Here is an 18,034-nt window from a genome sequence, read left to right on the forward strand (position 1 = left end):
TGCATTCCCTTCGCATACCATAAAGGTTGTTTAGCAACGTGGCAAATGTGCAAAAACAGTCATCCCACTGCAGCTTGAGATATGACTTGATAGACCCGCGATTCAAATGGTAAGAAATAACTGGCGAGAGTGCAAGACGATGGACCATTACTTCCGATAGGACCACTGCTTTCCAGAGGGAATGCCCCCTTCGGTGTCAAAGCCTGCGGGCATATCTGAAGAACGTCTTTGCGGCATCCTAGAGCTCCAGAAACTCAACCCCCGTGGCCTTCCCCCACCCCTTCCTAAGTGATTTCCGCTGTTCAGCGCTGGTTTCACGTGCGCTACCCACCCGCCGTGGCCCACTGGTTGGCCATTAGGGGCGGCAGCTTCGCCGCACTCCGGCCTCGAAATGCCAGGGCCCAACGAACACGCCGAGAGCTCCGGGCCCTCAAAAGGGGTCGGGTCGTACTCTACGTGGAAACCGGAAGCTATGTGCACTTCGAGAATTTTCTCCCTTAAAATGATCTTATATCGGGAAAAAAACCCACCTCAGGACTATGATTTTCCTGTCGAGTAAATGGGATTTGAGTTGTACTCAGGATTTCCATTGCGCAAATGGGTGGTCCATCAAATGGTTTGATTCTTACGAGAACAATTGCATAAAAATGTTGCCTGTAATACTAATCAATATGCCAGAGAATGAAATTAAAACAGAAAGATAAATACATTATAATCACTAATTGGGAAGGTGTTACTTTTCAGTTCATGAAAAAATAAGGGTGAATCTTGCGCAAAATATGATAAGATGTCCTTCACCTTCATATTTTTGTCTAAAAAGATTATCAACCGACGAATATTTCTTCAAAATTTCTATTTATATTCAACTTCGATTGTTAAGAGATCCAAGCAATGTCTATAAGGTATCCCTCATTTGATTTCTACGTAGAGCACATAAGCAAATGAAAGTAGGGCATCAATTGGCTATCTTAAATATCTTGAATATGCATAATTGCAAAGTATTGGAGTTTTCAGGATTTTAATACAAAATTGTATTTTTATCCCAGACAGTTATTACACAGTGCGGTTAAGATAATAAATTCAATCATGATACTGACATGTGATTCACACGTGGATCGCACGAACTAAAAGCTTAAATCCATCAATATAAAAAGAAATACTACGTTCAACTCAGATAGAGGTTATCACGATTTTAGAAAAAAATACGGAATGAACAACTATAAAATTTGCCCAACTTGAACAATATTTTTCCATCGTAGAAAGGAAAACTCTGGCAACTTGGAAGCCATCATAGAGATTATTTATGCGTCACATGGTCTTCACAATCAAAGAAAGAAGATATTTATGAACATGATATCATCATGGAAAATATATTTAACTTGAAACTCAGGTAGGCTAACTGAATTCGGTTGACATTAGAAGAGAAAAAGCTACTGAGGAGATGTTAGGATTTCTGGCGCGGGCCAAAATTGACAAGGTATTTTTTAAGAATCGCAAATTTTTCAGAATCACGTCGAAGATAGTAGAAAGCAACACCATGGAGGAAGTCATGTGTACCAGCTAAATTACATAGCATATAACGCAATGAAAAGGATTGATACGGCAGAGAATGGGAATTTTTTCAGGAATAATATCAATTAAATCTTTCTCATAAACGTTGCTTTCTTATATTTCTATCTGAACAGGGGCGAAACATCCACTTAAGCGGTGAATTTGATTTGCAATCGTAACAAACTATTTATTTAAAATTCCCGATTAGGGATTGAAAGTGAATATTTTTTTAAAATAATCTTTATTAATTTACCATTATTGCTGTTCAAAATATTTAACTAAAAATTTTCAGATCTTCCCAGGCATTTTTCATTATTACTACGATGCCACCGCGTTCCGAAACGATAATATTGTATGCAACAGGAGACAGTTTCTCGTCTAGAATCTCCTATAGTAAAGTAGTTTGTTTTCGCACATTTACGAAAGAAACATTTTCAATAGTTTTTATTGTTTCCAGCCCAATGGTGTTATTAGCAAAGGTTAATCAAGGTGAATATTAGTTCTTGAATATTTCCTATAAAAATCCTTCAGGCAACAGACAGTCTCATGGCCACATATTAGATCTGAGGATAAACATCGCCAATTTAAGTTTTGGTTTATCTAAAATAACAGTTTATATTACTTGAATACGAAGGGCCACTTATATATACTTGGCACGAAGAAAAAATAAATCCATATTGATTTCACCGAGAAAAAAAGCTTTTTTTCTATTTTCAATGCAATTTAAACGCGGCTTTTGGATTACTTCAGCCTTTTCACAACCTAAATGAAGGTATTTCTTTTAATCAAATGCGTAATCATTTCGACTTTGATACACATAAGACATTCTATAAGAAATTAGCTAATAGTCATTGAAATCATAAACCGTCAATTACAGCCTCTGTCATAAAACTTCATTAATGTACCGTGTAACACCAACAAAAACAAAAGTTGAAATTTCCCCGGGATAACTCCAGCCTCAATCACACCCGAATCCCACAAAGTGTTGCAGCTTGAGGAAGTTAAAATGACGGAGGTTTCTCAAGGAACTAAATTTCAAGATGAAGTAATATCAGACCGCCGAAATATCCTCTGCAACGGTAATGTCACTTTACGGCAATACGGTCGTGGGGAGTGGCGCACCTATGGCTGCTCTTAATTGCTTCCCGAGAGCGGGATAAACGACGAAAAGAGACCGCAGAACGGGCGTTCGGCGCCGTTCCTCTCCGGAAGAAAACCAGAAATTTACGCCTTCTTATCTCGTGAGCTTACGATCGACCCTACCCAGTTATTAGTTCTGAATTGTGGGCCCATTTCACAATGCGCTCTAAACCTCGATCGCCATGCCGTACACTACCCATCTCCCACCAACTGGAAAAACTTTTTAGGTGGAAATATATTCGGGTCTTAATCACGTAAAGAATGAGAAATATTCAAGATGAGACTTTGTATGTAATTTAAGATGATACTTAAAATGAGACGAGAAGATTTACAAGAACCTGTAGTATAAGGTTCTAGAAAAACCAAGAACCCAGCAAGAAATGTAATTACGTACCTTGAATATGGTTTGACATAGACAACAAATAAATAGTACCAAATTTTTAATTGGGATATTTATTAGAAATGGATCCTCGAAATTATAAATGGATCCTATTGGGCCCCAATAACGCTGAGGATGAGATTTCATGTAATTTAGGATGATATTTGAAATGAGACAAGAAGATTAAAAAAAAACCCGTAGTACAAGGCCCTAGAACAGCCAAGAACCCAGCAAAAAATGTGATTACGTGCAATGAATATGGTTTTAAATAGACGAGAAATAAATAGAACCAAATTCTTAATCGGAATATTTTCATCCATTGAAATTTGAGATTGATCATAATGAGCTAAAAAGTGCCATTAAGTGTTGGTTTCATGCACACATTTTTGGTGAAGATAACGGTGTACTTAAAAACATCAGTTATTCTGGTATAACCACATGTTTGGGATTCAAAATCTACTTCTTTAAAATCCACCGCAAAGAAAATCCAAATTTGGCCGTATGTTTTTGAATTTTTTTGGAGAGAAAAAGAAGAAGTCTTTACGTCTCGTACGTCAATTAAGATATTGAAAATAGACTTGATCCCTTCCAATTCTGACTTATGTATTCAAATATTTAATGCTGGATTTTCCGTCTACAGAACTTTCTGGCCAGCCCCTATGGCAGCAAGATGTTTTGCGGTCTTGAAATGTTAAGAGGTAGTTCCTAAAACATCTTTAATATATGTATGGGATGCTCCAATATTCCGTTTGATCCTTCACGAGTATGGAGCGAGAACTTTATAAGTAGATTTAGCTTTTTTGCTCTCACCGCTTAATGCAGACTCATATTTCATTCAAAACCTTTCAACGCCTTTGAAAACATCACATGTTCAAATTGTGAGCAGAATTTGGAAAGAAAAACAAGTGGCATAAATGCACTAAAATTGAACCGTACGTGATTGTTGAAGAAACTTGACGTCACACTAGTATTTAAGGGCCATTTGTTAGATATAAGAATCGCCATGAGAAAAATTTCCCCTGAACCGGGAATCGAACCACGGACTTTTGGCTTTCCGGGGCACTGCACAGACCACTACGCTATCCAGGTTCTTTAATTCTCATGACAATTATGCCATCATAGCATTGTAAGTAAATAACTAATTTGGTTTCAATGAAATACCTATGCTTTAAAAATTTTAAACTTCTCCGTTGGCTGAGGTTATTTACACAATTTGAGAGTTATAGGTGTGGAAAGTGTGAACTAATGGATCAAGTTTAGAGGCGCGATAATCCAGTTAACGGACGGGGCAAATTACAGTAACCTGAAAGCAATCAGGCATAGGGAGAAAAGCGCTGAAATATTTGAGTCCACTTTTTCAGTTCAAGGCATTCAATTCCCTCCTTTATTTTGGACCATTGCGCTCCATGTTACTTCAAAGTAAACATATGTACGATTGCATTGCTGAAAATATTCAGGATGAAAGAAGTCACCATCAGCCAACTCATGACAAGGTAGCCAAGTAACCGCACATTGACTTCCAATGAAACATATAGCCCTTGGCTCATAAATCATATCACCTAGGAGCCGAAGTTTTCACGAATTGACGTTGGATTAGAAATGTTTCTGAACTACATCTCCTTATAGGAGGGGAAAAAACTCTCTGAGTTGGGCCTTTCCTTTGGTAAGGTCGAAAATAAGTATGTAGCTTAACGAGGATGAGAATTTGACCGGCAAAGTGATTGCTGTGATGGAGTACCCACGAGTGAGCGTAGAGTCCTCAGAGAGTTGAGTTGCGAAGTAGTCCGAAGGCCTCATGTTTCCTCCGCATTAATCATTTTTGTGCATATTACTCGTTAGGAAATGTCAGACTACATTTGAAAAGCCATTTTATCACAACCATTAGATTTGTTGTTTTAAATACTTGGAAATTTCCTCACGATTTTGGTTGGGTGGGACTAGAATGCCTCGTAATTTTCCGATCCAAGGCAGAATTTATTCCCAACTTCATTCCATGAAGTACCAAGTATGAACGCTAAGAAGGCAGAGATACCCATGGCAAGAAAATTACTCTCTACGCGTATGCTTATCGCCACACAAGAATAAATAAATGAGAGTAAGCATCTAAGAAACGACTAATTCCGATTGGGCTCATTCACACTAAGTTTTTCTCTATCAAAAGAGTTTAAAAATAGGTATGATCGTTAATCAACGGTCAACTTTACTGGTATCGACGAGGTAAATATATCCCGTTGAATGGGAGGAGATTTTAGGGGGATTGTAGCGACGGGAATAGTAATTGAAGCTCCCGTAGAAGGCCCTCTCGTGTCACTGGAATTTTATGCGCCATTACCCGGAATGAAAGGCAACGTTTTCATTGCGTTGACTACGTTAAGTCTTTCATCAAGCGGATGCTAAGCTGCACTTCCCAATTGATGGGGTTGGAATCGTTTTGTTCGTTGACTAAATCTCCCCCTCTAAAGCGCATGTGAATTCTAAAACATCACCGGAAAATACGTATTTTGCCTTGCCCGGCGTAATTCACTGGTCGTTATGTGCCAACTAAACACAGCCAATTTGATACGATGCTTCTTTAATCACCATAAAATTTTAGCAACAGCAGTATTCAAAATTAGCCCGAGTGCGTATCTTATTTCTTAGCTTGACCCAAGTAAAACTTAATAGGTAGGTCGAGTGAAATAGGCCCATGAACTTTTGTACGTTGCACTTGATGAGAAGAAAAAGGACGAATCATGAACAGACTGCGTATCAGTAACCACCTCCACAAAACAAAGTACAAAATGGCTCGGGTGTTCAAAATATGAAATGGTTTCTGTAAATATCGAACGATTCCGAAATAACGGGCTTCATGTGGTTAACGATTGGAATTCGTGAAAGTAAAATTCATTCTTCAAAACGTTTGAAATATGTCTTTGCCAACGGCACTTGCTGGTATTATTATTTATGATACCGTATTACTGCTCAGCAAGCTACTATGCAAGTGTGCCAATGAAGCAGTATTTATTGCTCGGAAAATAACCCTTTATGCGCGTTAATTATATTATTATCTGACAGTAAATTATATTTATGGACATTAGTGGGAATTTGAAATATTCATCGTGATAACATACTTTTCACCATATTAGCATAGGAATGGGAAGCAGTTACTCTTAGCTTTCGCATTTCATGGCGTCGAGCAGAGGCTATCAATAGGGATGGGCATCGATATGAAATATGAACGAGACAAATTCAAAGAGAAGGATATGAGATATTTCTGAAATAAGTGAGAGGAAAAGGGAATTGGATGAAATGAAACAAGTGAGAATGTCGAAAAATAATGACTGGAATAACTTTGAAAGAAATAAAACAATTACGAAAAGTATAACCTTCTGTAATGAATATGAAATGTGGAGACGTTGGCTGCTCAAGTTAAATTTAAATCTCCAGTAAAAGAAAGAAAAGTATCTACGTGCGAGAGGATATGATAATTGGTGGCCAGTTACTTGAAATTATATTTAAAAACTCGCAATAAAATGACATGTACAAAGAAACAAATTTGAAGAGTAATATATACACACTAGTAAAACATCAAGTTGATTTTATGGAAGTGAAAGCATTGTAATTTCTGGTTATAAGTACTTTATTCAGCGCAGATAATTGGGAATCTAGATATTCGCTTCATAAAAGTTATCTTTCACTCATAAAAAACGGTTAAAATAACATCTACCTAATCAGAAACTAAAAATTGCAGATACGTTCTATGAGAAAATTGCTGATGCTTGAAAGATTATATCTTCAATGATAACTTGTACAGGAATATTAGTATTTAGTGTTTTGCTTTCATTGCCACTTAGAAATAGGCTAACCGTCAAATGAAAATACTTCACCATATTTTCTTACTTTAAAGTGATACTAACTCCAATTTGTTAGCTTCTTCTGTCGGCAGGTATGATGTAAATGTTAAATACCATCCAAACCTAGAGAATCAAGTTAACCTGAGTTGATTGAGTCTACAATTCATGGAGCATATAATGTGCCTGGGACACTTAAATACTGAAATAACCGACATAAAAGCATCGTACTCGATCACAATTGGATTGTGCGTACAGCTGACAGATCATTACAATCCCTGACTATCATCAACGCAACGCCAGAGCTGTGAAAAACTCTGCCTCACTTTCACATCCCTCCCAAAACCACAACGCCTAAAGTAAATTGGTCATCGTCACCAAAGCCTGGTTCATTTCTTCCATTTTTCTCGACCTGGGTGACACAGAGTTAGCCGCCTCTACGTGCTAAATAGCCCAGGTCCTTTTAGATACAGATCGAATCGCCTCTCCACGAGTCCCCACACCCTCCCGCGCCGCCCGCACCCAAGCGCCGCAGCCAACCGTGTCATCCTCGGCTGCTCCACGCCATTGCATATTCATGAGGCGTCGGAGGTCCTCCCCGCAGGCTTTTTTGGCCTTCTTAGCGCGAGAGGGTGCCGCCGACTGGCTGAATAATTGAGAGCCGTTGACGCGGAACGCGAGAGTAATACCGTGTCCTATTAATTGAAGATTTTCGCAAAAGCGTCGTGTCTGGTTTCAAATGCCTGCCCCACTTAGTCGAGCGTTTTTGACGGATTGCGGCCGTACTTTAATGGGTGAATTCGGAAATTAGCAGAGAAAATTACGAGATAAACACAAATGCCCCCTGCATATGGTGGGTTGTGTCAAAGAGACACCGATGGGCATGAATCAATTTTATAACCCTTTCAAGGTTCACCAACTCTTCTTTCGAGTACCGCTTGAAATCGTGGACAAAATCGTTCCTGGATCGTGAAAGAGAACGGGTAAGATACACCATTTGCGCCACAGATATGCTTATTATTACTCATAAAGTATTTCCCAACTAAAAATGCAACAATGGGATGCAAATAAAATTATTGCATTAACTTCATTAAGGACACGTACACATGATACATGATGAGCTTATCTTTCTTGGAATTTTCATTTGAATAAATATAATGCCTATTAAATTTTGATGACTCGGCCATAAAATGATAGTTCATGAACTAAAGAAACACTATATTATTATTCTATTTTCTGAACAAAATAAACATCGTATTGGTTTCCAATGAAGTTAAAGCGAAGTCGAATAAATCATTTTTAAGTTAAAATACAAATCACTGTATTGAAATTCTTGAAATGGAATACGAAAATGCAAATCGGGAGTTAAACGTTGAGTTTTGGTAAGCTATTGCCACAGCCAACTTGAAAGTTTTATCAAAATAGCGAGGAGCGATTCAAAATATTGTTTCCGAGAGAAAAATTATGGTAATCCTAAATCGGAAAGGTATTTTTAATGGTTTGAGAAGACAACACTTGAGGTCGAGGAAATTCTGCAAAAATATTCGATCACGATGGCTACTTAGTCATAGAATAATTTGTGGAAACACACCGTTGATGAATAAGCAGACTGTTCTCCGCTATTTGAATTGTAAATCTAAATAAGGCGAATATGACGAAACACAGGGGAAAATATATAGCTGGGAACAAAATAAAAACCAAATAATAAGAAGGAAAAGGATAATGTAAACTAAGCGAGACGTAAAAATGAAGGAATGAAAAAGTTTTTCACATTAAGAAGAAAACTCTTAGTGGGCTCAATGTTTACGCTCCAAAAATATTTTAAGGATCGTGAACTTCACAATCAACTACGGCGAAAAATTAGACTCAGTTGTTCGCCTTCTTTTTTACAGAGAAAGTGATTAATAATATATACTAGGTGGCAAAAATTGACACTGATAGTGAAATTGCATGCATGAGCTTTAAAATGAAACTTTAATTAAGTTCCCTTAATTCTTATTTCCTTAGAAATAATCGTATTATACACCTCTTTAGTCGAAGACATAAACATTCAAACTTACTTTTAAAGATTCAAATACATGTTTCAAATGTTTGGGTCATAATAACCCAATTAATATTTTTCAAACATAACTTTTGAGAATGGTAATCAATTTTATAAATTAATACCTTGGAATGCCCCGCATGACACAATTTAGTGTTGCCAACACAATGTCCACGCAATTAAACTAAAATATAGCATTGGTACGGTTTTCCATCAAACATTAAGCTACAGTTCACAGAAAAACTAGAAATAAACTCAGATACGGAGGAAAAAAAACTAAACTTTTTTAATGGGTACATGAAAAAAATGCAACAGATTAGAATTTGTGTGTGGGAAATTTTATAGTTTCAAACCAGTCATTTGGGAACGAAGCAACCTAGACAAAATTTATAGCAGCTATCAATCATTATTGTTTGAGAACCCTAGGCGTGTTATATGGATTACAATTTCTGAAATAAAAGCCATTGAGTTATTTTTTATGCTCTATTACTAGTTCTAACTAGGATCACAAAATCAGTCTCATAACATGAGAGAAGGCTGATCAAGCCGTTCAAACGATTTACGGCGACTCAAAATCTTTCGCAATTTTCTGCACAGATTATATCAAAATATACAAATTACATACTATCATAAATTATGCAGTACATGAAAGATATCCTCGTGAAAGGAAAAAATAGGGGTTATGTTAGAAAAATTCCCTTATGGTAAACTTTTTTCCAGGTTTTTAAGACATGAATTTCGACAAATTATATGAGAAAAAAGTTTCAAACTATGACTCTTACAATTTAATAATTCCTTGTATACAGACTATGATTTATCAGAAATATTCTAGTGGAAGAAGTCATCTTATATTGCCGAGTTAAGCACTAAAAAATTCTTAGCTTTTATGCACTGATCGGTACGGACGTCATAAACCATAATTAACGATTTTCAATTATACAATATGGAATTCAACTGTATCATTGAACCCATTGCATACCTTCTGATGATGTACGTTTTTAAGCTTAAAGATTTCGTATGACTGAGGAGGGATGGCACTTACCGGTGACCGTGATCTCCACGCTGCCGCGGTCCGAGTGACCTTGTCGATTCTTCACCGTGCACGAGTACGTCCCGCGGTCGTCCCGCTGCTGCACGTTCGTGACAACCAGCGTGCCATTTGGATGCACGGTTTGACGATGGTTTACTGGCAGGGTTCGGCCATCTAAGGAAAACATGCACTTTCTTTAAAAAAAAAATATCATGCAACCTCATCAACATAAGTGATAACGTGACCTCATATGCTAATGGAAAAAGATTTTATTCAATCGCAACGGATTGGTTAATACCCATTTCCGCGCAATAAACATATTTTTTATGTTTTCAATGAAGGAAGTATTTAAACAAAAATGGGTAGAAATAGAGCTAAAAACTTTTAATTGACTTTTCGGCTATAAGATGAACATAATTTTTACCTTTTACAATCCATGTAATTTTTTTATTAAATATCACCAATTTGTTAATCCCGGTTAATATCCTGTGAATAATATATCGCACAATTTTTTCAATGCAGTTTGGGTACACGACTTGCATACTTTAAGCCGAGCAAATTTGATTATCTAAGTCACAATATTATAAATATTACGGTATCCGAATGGAACTTGCTCTAGCCGGTATTTTTGTAAGTATTCTTACATCTGAAGATAAAGAATTCCAGAAGAAGGCATTATGATACTTTGGGTTACTTATAACTTCTTGCATTATCTCTCAGAATTTAGCTGATAACTGTGGCAAAGTGAACAAATTGCAATTATTATTATTCCGAAGGTTAAATTAGGTCGATTCCCTATTTTTCTCGCAAATACTAATTAAATTGGGACAAAATCATAGGAAAATTAAAATAAAAGGGAGGTGGAGAGAAAAGAGTATAATTGGGATTGTATTCCCCAAAATACTGATCAATATTGCCTATTCATTAATGTAGCGCGAATGGTAGCCTTCCATAGCCTCTCTTTTACGTCAGTTACAGTGATTAAATGCCCAATTTAGGCATAAATAAGATTATCAAGGTCATCCTAATGCATTTTACGCAATTGAAGCAAATTTTAAACGTGAAAATGGAACTCATCGCGGTGCTAAAAGATTCATCGTAAAGAAATAAGGTACTTCATCAGAATAAGGAGCAACAGGTGGGCTGCTGATGGACCAATGAAAATAAACTCCCAACATTCATCTTTGGAAATCTTACTAATGGCCCACTCCGGGCGTATTAAGTTGATGGATAACCTCCACCCATTTAATACATCTCTTGGCTAATCGGATTTCACCAGAATACATGAATGAATTTCATTCTGGAGATGAACTTGATGGGGAAGGGGCTCGCACTCTCTCCAAGAGGGTTTCAAATACCCGTCCTAAACTGGCTTTTAGCTCCTTTGGATAAAAAGAAACGGTTTCTTGAATTTTTTTTCTTGAGCTCATGCAAAAATCGCCACTTCCACGAGGATGTGCGTAGTTACTCCCCCGCGAGTCTCTTAATATCCAGAAAAAGGCCAATATTTTACGAGAATGTGCTTAGCAATTTACGTTCTTTGATAGGTTCAAAGCACATAGACGGCACAACATGGCATTTAAGAATGCACCATCACATCAACTCCATTGTTTCATGAAAAACCATAAGGAATTATGTTGTGACAATAATTGGTCAAACTTGGTGAGAAGTCCACAAAAATCCTTAATATACACGAATTTGATTATAATAATTACAACTTACTCTTAAGAAGCAAATAATAATGAAGGTGATTAGGATCACTTTCATATTTTCGATGCAATCTAGGTAAAATTATTGGTAGTCAGCGGTTTTCCCGGTATCGTGAGATATTATATCACTGCAATCCTTGATTAAAAATAGTAAAGAAGCATAGGAGTAAGACGTAGGCTGAGAAGGAAGGACAGAAGAAAGGGAAGATAATGGATAAAGAAAGTGTAGGTTGGAGAGTAAGGATTTAGCCACACCATGGGTAGGTTGGACGTAAACGAGGGACCAGTTGGTTTCAAAAGGACTTCAGTACCTGATACGGTTTAATGTAAGCAGAGTATAGGAATATAGAATAAGTTACGAAAATTCATCTCATTAAAGAAATGTTTTACAATTTTTTTTCCTTGCTAGGGCTCTTAGACTAATAAATACCTGTCTTGCACTTTTCAGATATCGCTATTTGAGGAACGTCGTACACGATTGGGTCCATGAACAACCTTGTGGATTTGCATTGCGACAATAATAGGTCCATCAGAGAGAATTCCACATACATTTCAAATATGGAGGAATTTTACTATCATAATTAAAATCTATTATTAAGGAGCAAATGAACAACGAAGATAATTAATATCAGTAAAGCATACTTTGTATAATGTAGTAAAAAATTTAAGTAGCAAATTTCAATGCAGGTCGAAGAAGCATACTAGTTTCCGAAATTTACCTAACCCAACGCACTTTTGCAGACCCTTACCTTTTTCCCAGCTTATTCCAGCGATGGGGAATCCTGCCGCTGGACAGGTCACATACAGTGGCTCACCGGCCACCGCTGATATTGGTGGCATTTTTCTCACCATAGGAAGGCCTAAAAGTAATTACAAAGGAATTAGTTCCTAGTGTACTAACATTACCGTTAGTTACAATTGCTGACGGTCCACAGGGCCATGACCTTGTGGAATTTTTCACTATCGTGGAAACTATGCGACTAGAGAACTCATGTATATGAAGATATCCAAATTTGAAAATCCGATAGATGGCAGTTATACTAAATCCTAAGGGTTACTCATGGGGAGCATCGCAAAAACGACTTGCTCAGGGAGAATATATATGTGACACCTCTTAATGCCGCATACACTAGGAAGTGTGTGTCTATAGTGATATCTGGGTGATATAAGGAGGACTTTTCCCGTAAGCAGGTGAATTTCTAATTCAAAAAGTTATATTATCATGGCTATGTGTCAGCGCATTCACTATGCATGATCAATCACTGATATATTTCACATTTTTTTAACACAAAAGCTGATCCATACGGCTCTGGAAATTTACCGTTACTACTAACGCTCAGCATCGTATTTTTCAAATTTGAATGGCTGTCGTGAAAATTTGAACTTTAAATTATATTGCATATACAATTTCCGTCAGGACATAATTGAATTTCTGTAATGTTGCTCGATAACTTGAAAACCAAATTTAGGTTTTTAATAAAAAACAGTGAACGTATTAAAAATTACTTAAAAATATAATAACGAATCTAGCCATGTCGATTTGGAATTATCTATGTGCCCTCATCCGTATGCATTCATGAAATAAAATTTGCTATGGCTGCACATAAAAAAATTGGCAACACTGCAATATTAATTGAAAATATGTATCCCAACTTTAACAAAAAAGTTTATTTAGAAAAGGGGGCTATTTGGTAAAAGTGATAATTTACCCTAACTGTGACACTTCCTAATTTTTAAAAATAATTTAGGAAAATTATGGTGTAAAAAGAGTGCTGATAGCTACTGCCTGAATAATTTCGTCATTAATTAATTTTTGACAGTCAAAATTATCTAAATAAACACAGTAGTACGCACGATGCACAAGGTTATATTGTGTCAATGTCATAATATTTTTGTCAATACTATGATTATAAAATACTAAAACATTGAAAGAACGTGAGACTAGTCTAAATTGTTATCATCATATTCGGTGTTATGCAGCCGCAGTCAATCAAAGATCCCCGTAAAGTGCCAAGATTTTTGCAAATATTCCTAGTAGAATAGCGGACGATATATTAACTCAAAAAGCCAAAAGGCTTTGTTTAACTTGTATTTCATATCAAATGCTCTCACGGCGTCACACGAATAGGCAATAAATTCTTGGCGTCTAGACCCTGTATTTCATGATCTTATTGATGCATATACTTTTAGCCTTTTCTATCCCAGAGCTACTTCTGGGACACATTAAAGTTCAAGACCTCTCATTTTAAGAAGGTGAAAATTTGCTACTAAAACATAGTCATTGCGGCGGCTACACATTTCGCTGTTAACCTTTATTCAGGAAAGATTTGAAGTGCGCGTTCTTTTAAGCTATAGAGCATAAAATGCAAATATTTTTGATGCTACTTAGAAGAAACAATGGGTTCTATTAGGTTAACCTCCGGATATATCTTCGGCTCTCATAGTTCTTATTCTCCCTAACTTTACAAGGAAATATAGCGTCTCTCAGAGATCATTATGAATTCATGAACCAGGCTAGCATTGAATTACAGGGTGGATAGTGACGCACAATCATCAACTTACCGTACACGTGGAGAGGAGCGGTATGGGAAGTGATGCCCACCCTGTTGACGGCTGCGCACGCGTAGTTTCCTCCATCTTCGACGGACACCTTGGAAATGTTGACATGGCTGATCACGTCTCCAGATACTGTAGCGTACTGTCCTATCATGAACCTAGTCGAGCAAACGATGACAGGGTAATGCATAATTAGCGGGAAAAAGCTTAGTGTTTAGCCCGAGGGCTGGTTTGAGTTGTGAGGTTGGGACTTGCCAAGTAAACTCAACGGGGCGTGAAACTCACAACCACGTACGCGGAAGGCGCAATTACTTTACACGCCCCATTAAAGATTTTTATATCTCTCAAGTGACTCCATTACCTTGGATTTAGCCTCTTGAGGAATGTCATCGGAGGAGGACGAAATTAGAACCTCAAATACGCACTCTAAAATTTACCACGACATCATGCGCCTCCTTTGCATGTAATTGCATCAAATAAATCGGATAGTGAGCTCTGATTATGTGGAATAAAGCTGCTTACGTGACAATTTTAATGAGGGAGCAAACACCGAATGACGACAGACTGCGAAGTTTATAGATGCAAGATATTTTAGAATATTCACCACACCTTATATCTTGTGGTTCGCACAATAAGGACACTTTAATTTAAGAATGACATAGAAAATCAAATAAAAGTAAAAAAAAGGTTCGAAAACACATAGGGATAGTAAATATTTCATTTTTAGCTATGAGGTAAAAGAAGTGAAATATCTTATTCTATGATTGAGCATTATGCCAGTTAAAATAATAAATTTAAATAATTGAGTCGACTAACATAGTTTAAAGCTCCTCTTTGATCCGATAACATGAACTATATTTAGTTCTCTTTCTTATTGCGCAAAATGCATTTCTATAAGAAAATGAGACCCCAACCTAAAGATTTGCAGAAAATGAATTGCCCAATGCGTTTTCACTTAAACGCTGGCGGTAACATAATTTGACGATTTTATGACACACGAAGTTTTATATATTCTTGTTAAAGTTGCTAGACTACTTCACGGGAAAATGAGAACAAATCAATCCACCAATCACAGTTCTCTTCCGTCCAGCCCGGTGAACATCCATCGTGGATCCCATGAGATTTCAGCAGAGAATTGATAGGTACACGCAACACATATCATAACTCACCCAACGTGCATTTTTTCAGCCTCGCTTTCAGTATGAATTGCGATATTTGGTCAAATACACACGAGTTAGTACGTAAAAAAATATAGTAACGATTTCAAAAATGGTTCCATGAAATGAAACTCACGGAGAAATAAAGAATAAACTGATATTGACGTGCAACAGAGATATCAACCTTTGCCGTAGACCAGCAAACTTTTCATTAAAGTAGAAATAAAAACCGGCATTGCGAGCTCCACTGAGCCTTAAATAATATATAGCTTGAATCTCTGTGCCTCAGAAATATATATATACGGAAAAAAATAAGTTTATCAAACTGACTGCATGCCCAAAACCATTAAATTGGCTTCACCACTTTCAAATACATCAATATCCAACATCGAAACATGAAACCGACGCATTTGAGATTTCAGAAGAGTGGCACTTTTATAACTTCCAATGCTTCGCTGAATTTTTTTTCCCCGAAGTCACACTGGAATTCCTACGCCTCATTGTGCCCCTATACTCGTAAAACAAAGGTATTAATACTTTTCAATGTCTTTAAAAATGTAATCAGTCATACACAAAATGAGAGTCGTAGTGAGCTTCTCGGAAGCCCTCAATCAGTCTCAAAGTCAATTCTTGCCTGCTTTTCAAACCAGGATACCACATTACCAATGTAGTGGCCTATTTTAAATACAAGCTGTAATTATTAGAAAAGCACTACCACTCGAATCTTGGAAAGTTTAGATTGAAATTTGATTATAAATCAATGTGACTGAAAATAAAAGCCTCCGGCCAAACTGATTAGCAAATAGGAGATGCACAAGCATATGTGGTGGATTTTAGAACGTCAGACTAAATATATGATGCATGACTTAATTTCTGGCATTGTCGAGTAAAAAGCCAACCAATATTTCACTATTTTGGGGCTTTATAGCAGAGAGAAAAAGTGAAATCAAAAGTATCGTGCATAAAAAGGATAGGTGTTAATAAAATCATTTTACTGGAGCGGTACTCAAACCCGGATCTACAAACTGCTTTGCTGCCAACCGCCAAATATCCTGATCACATCGAAAAAAAAAACAATTTTCTCCGTACCTGCTCTTACTACTTCGTATTTACTAACTCAATCTTAAAGATATGGTTTTAAGAAATACCCTCACCGAAAGTCATTGCAAAAAAATAAAAAAATACATGGTATGAATTAAAATAAATTCAATGCCGATGAACTCTTATCAATTTTCTCACACATACAGAAATATCATAAAAATTTAATTAAAGATGCAATGATTTTTCGACTGAAATTTTAGCAACTAAGGTTACATTATGTAGTTCAACTTAAGTTTAGTTTCCCGTAAAAAATTGGCACTAAGTCGAGTGGTGGTGGAGATTTTTTTCCGAAGTAAATTCATTGTACGGGTGCTTAATCCAGCCCGCTGACAAAATAAATACGAGATTAGCTCATCAGCGGCGTTTTTCCCAACTGCTTGGTCGCTATTTTCTTTGAAAAGCCAACCAAAATAAGTCCCTGACGAAATAAAACATAAAAGGGCACTCAGGAATGCTAATGCAACGCTGTATGCAAGCCCAAACGCTCTAGTCATTCCATCACTTGAAAAGTTTGCTTCAAATGAGGATTCAAAAGTTCGGCAGACCCAACTCGGAATAATGTTAAATCCACGCTAAAGGAGAGTTGAGGCTACAAAAACCCCACTCGACGCCACGCTGCTTAAGCATTACTATTCGAATCCTCCGACCGCACCCGATGGCGAAGAAGGGTTCGCGAAAGTGGTGCACTTTCCGTGGCGATCCTTCGGAGGGCTACGCCGCCTCTCTCAGCCGCGCGGGATACCGCAGGGAGAAGGTTTCGCGGCCGCCAGGAGCGTTTTGAGTGGACGCAAAAAGCCGAGCAGCGAGGAATTGTTCCGGGGCTCACCTCTCGCTTTGCGGGAGTGGGAATCCATCCAACGTCCACTGAATCTGCGGCGTGGGCTGACCGGTGGCGATGCACTTGAGCGAAACGTCTGGCCCAGGCTGCAGGGTTTGCTGGATGAACTTGTACAGCAGCTGAGGCTTGGAGGCTGCGCCGTGAAAAGAGATGGAACAAGACGAGCTCGTTAGTGGATTCGTGAATGTAAGAGTATGAGAAAGAAGGTAAAAAGAGGTGTCTCTCTTAGAAATGTGTCAAAGTGTAGATGTAATAATTACATATGCACGACAACCACCTGAGAGAATGATACGCTCTTCAACGAACACGAACCTGAGGTTTGGAATGTGCTATCTAACTGGAGCACAATTGAAAAGTAACGGAAAACAAATAAGAAATGCACTTACGGGTTTGAAATCTAGTGTTATAATTTTCTTACTTTTCCGCATTGCACTCTTCTCCCATATATATAATATAAATTTTACTTATTAATCCGAATTACGTATGAAAAAAAATATTTAAATTTTAAATTATACTCTTCTTAAAAAGTAAAAAGTACTGGACTGACGGCAACGATAATGTTATTTTTATGATAAACTAATTTCTAAGCATAAGATATAAGCCTACTAGTACCTTTTGAGTATGAACTTTTGCGCATAAAAACAACACTAAACATTTAATCCATTAGCAGACACTTTAAAAGCTAGAACACTTTAGAGCAAC

The 18,034-nt window shown here is 37.2% G+C and overlaps 1 protein-coding gene across 2 annotated transcripts in view; it reads right to left on the reverse strand.

The window, feature by feature from the left end:
* The window catches only part of LOC124171419 (Down syndrome cell adhesion molecule-like protein Dscam2), a 578,614-nt gene that overhangs the window by 65,897 nt on the left and 494,683 nt on the right, over nucleotides 1-18,034 (reverse strand). For both annotated transcript variants that reach the window (XM_046550593.1, XM_046550594.1), the window contains exons 7-10: nucleotides 17,321-17,465; nucleotides 14,243-14,394; nucleotides 12,430-12,540; nucleotides 9,984-10,145 (exon numbers count right to left, since the gene is read on the reverse strand). In XM_046550593.1, coding sequence (XP_046406549.1) covers nucleotides 9,984-10,145; nucleotides 12,430-12,540; nucleotides 14,243-14,394; nucleotides 17,321-17,465 — 570 coding nt within the window. The remainder of the gene's footprint in view (nucleotides 1-9,983; nucleotides 10,146-12,429; nucleotides 12,541-14,242; nucleotides 14,395-17,320; nucleotides 17,466-18,034) is intronic.

The sequence above is a fragment of the Ischnura elegans genome, chromosome X (assembly GCF_921293095.1).
Source record: "Ischnura elegans chromosome X, ioIscEleg1.1, whole genome shotgun sequence".
NCBI lineage: Eukaryota > Metazoa > Arthropoda > Insecta > Odonata > Coenagrionidae > Ischnura > Ischnura elegans.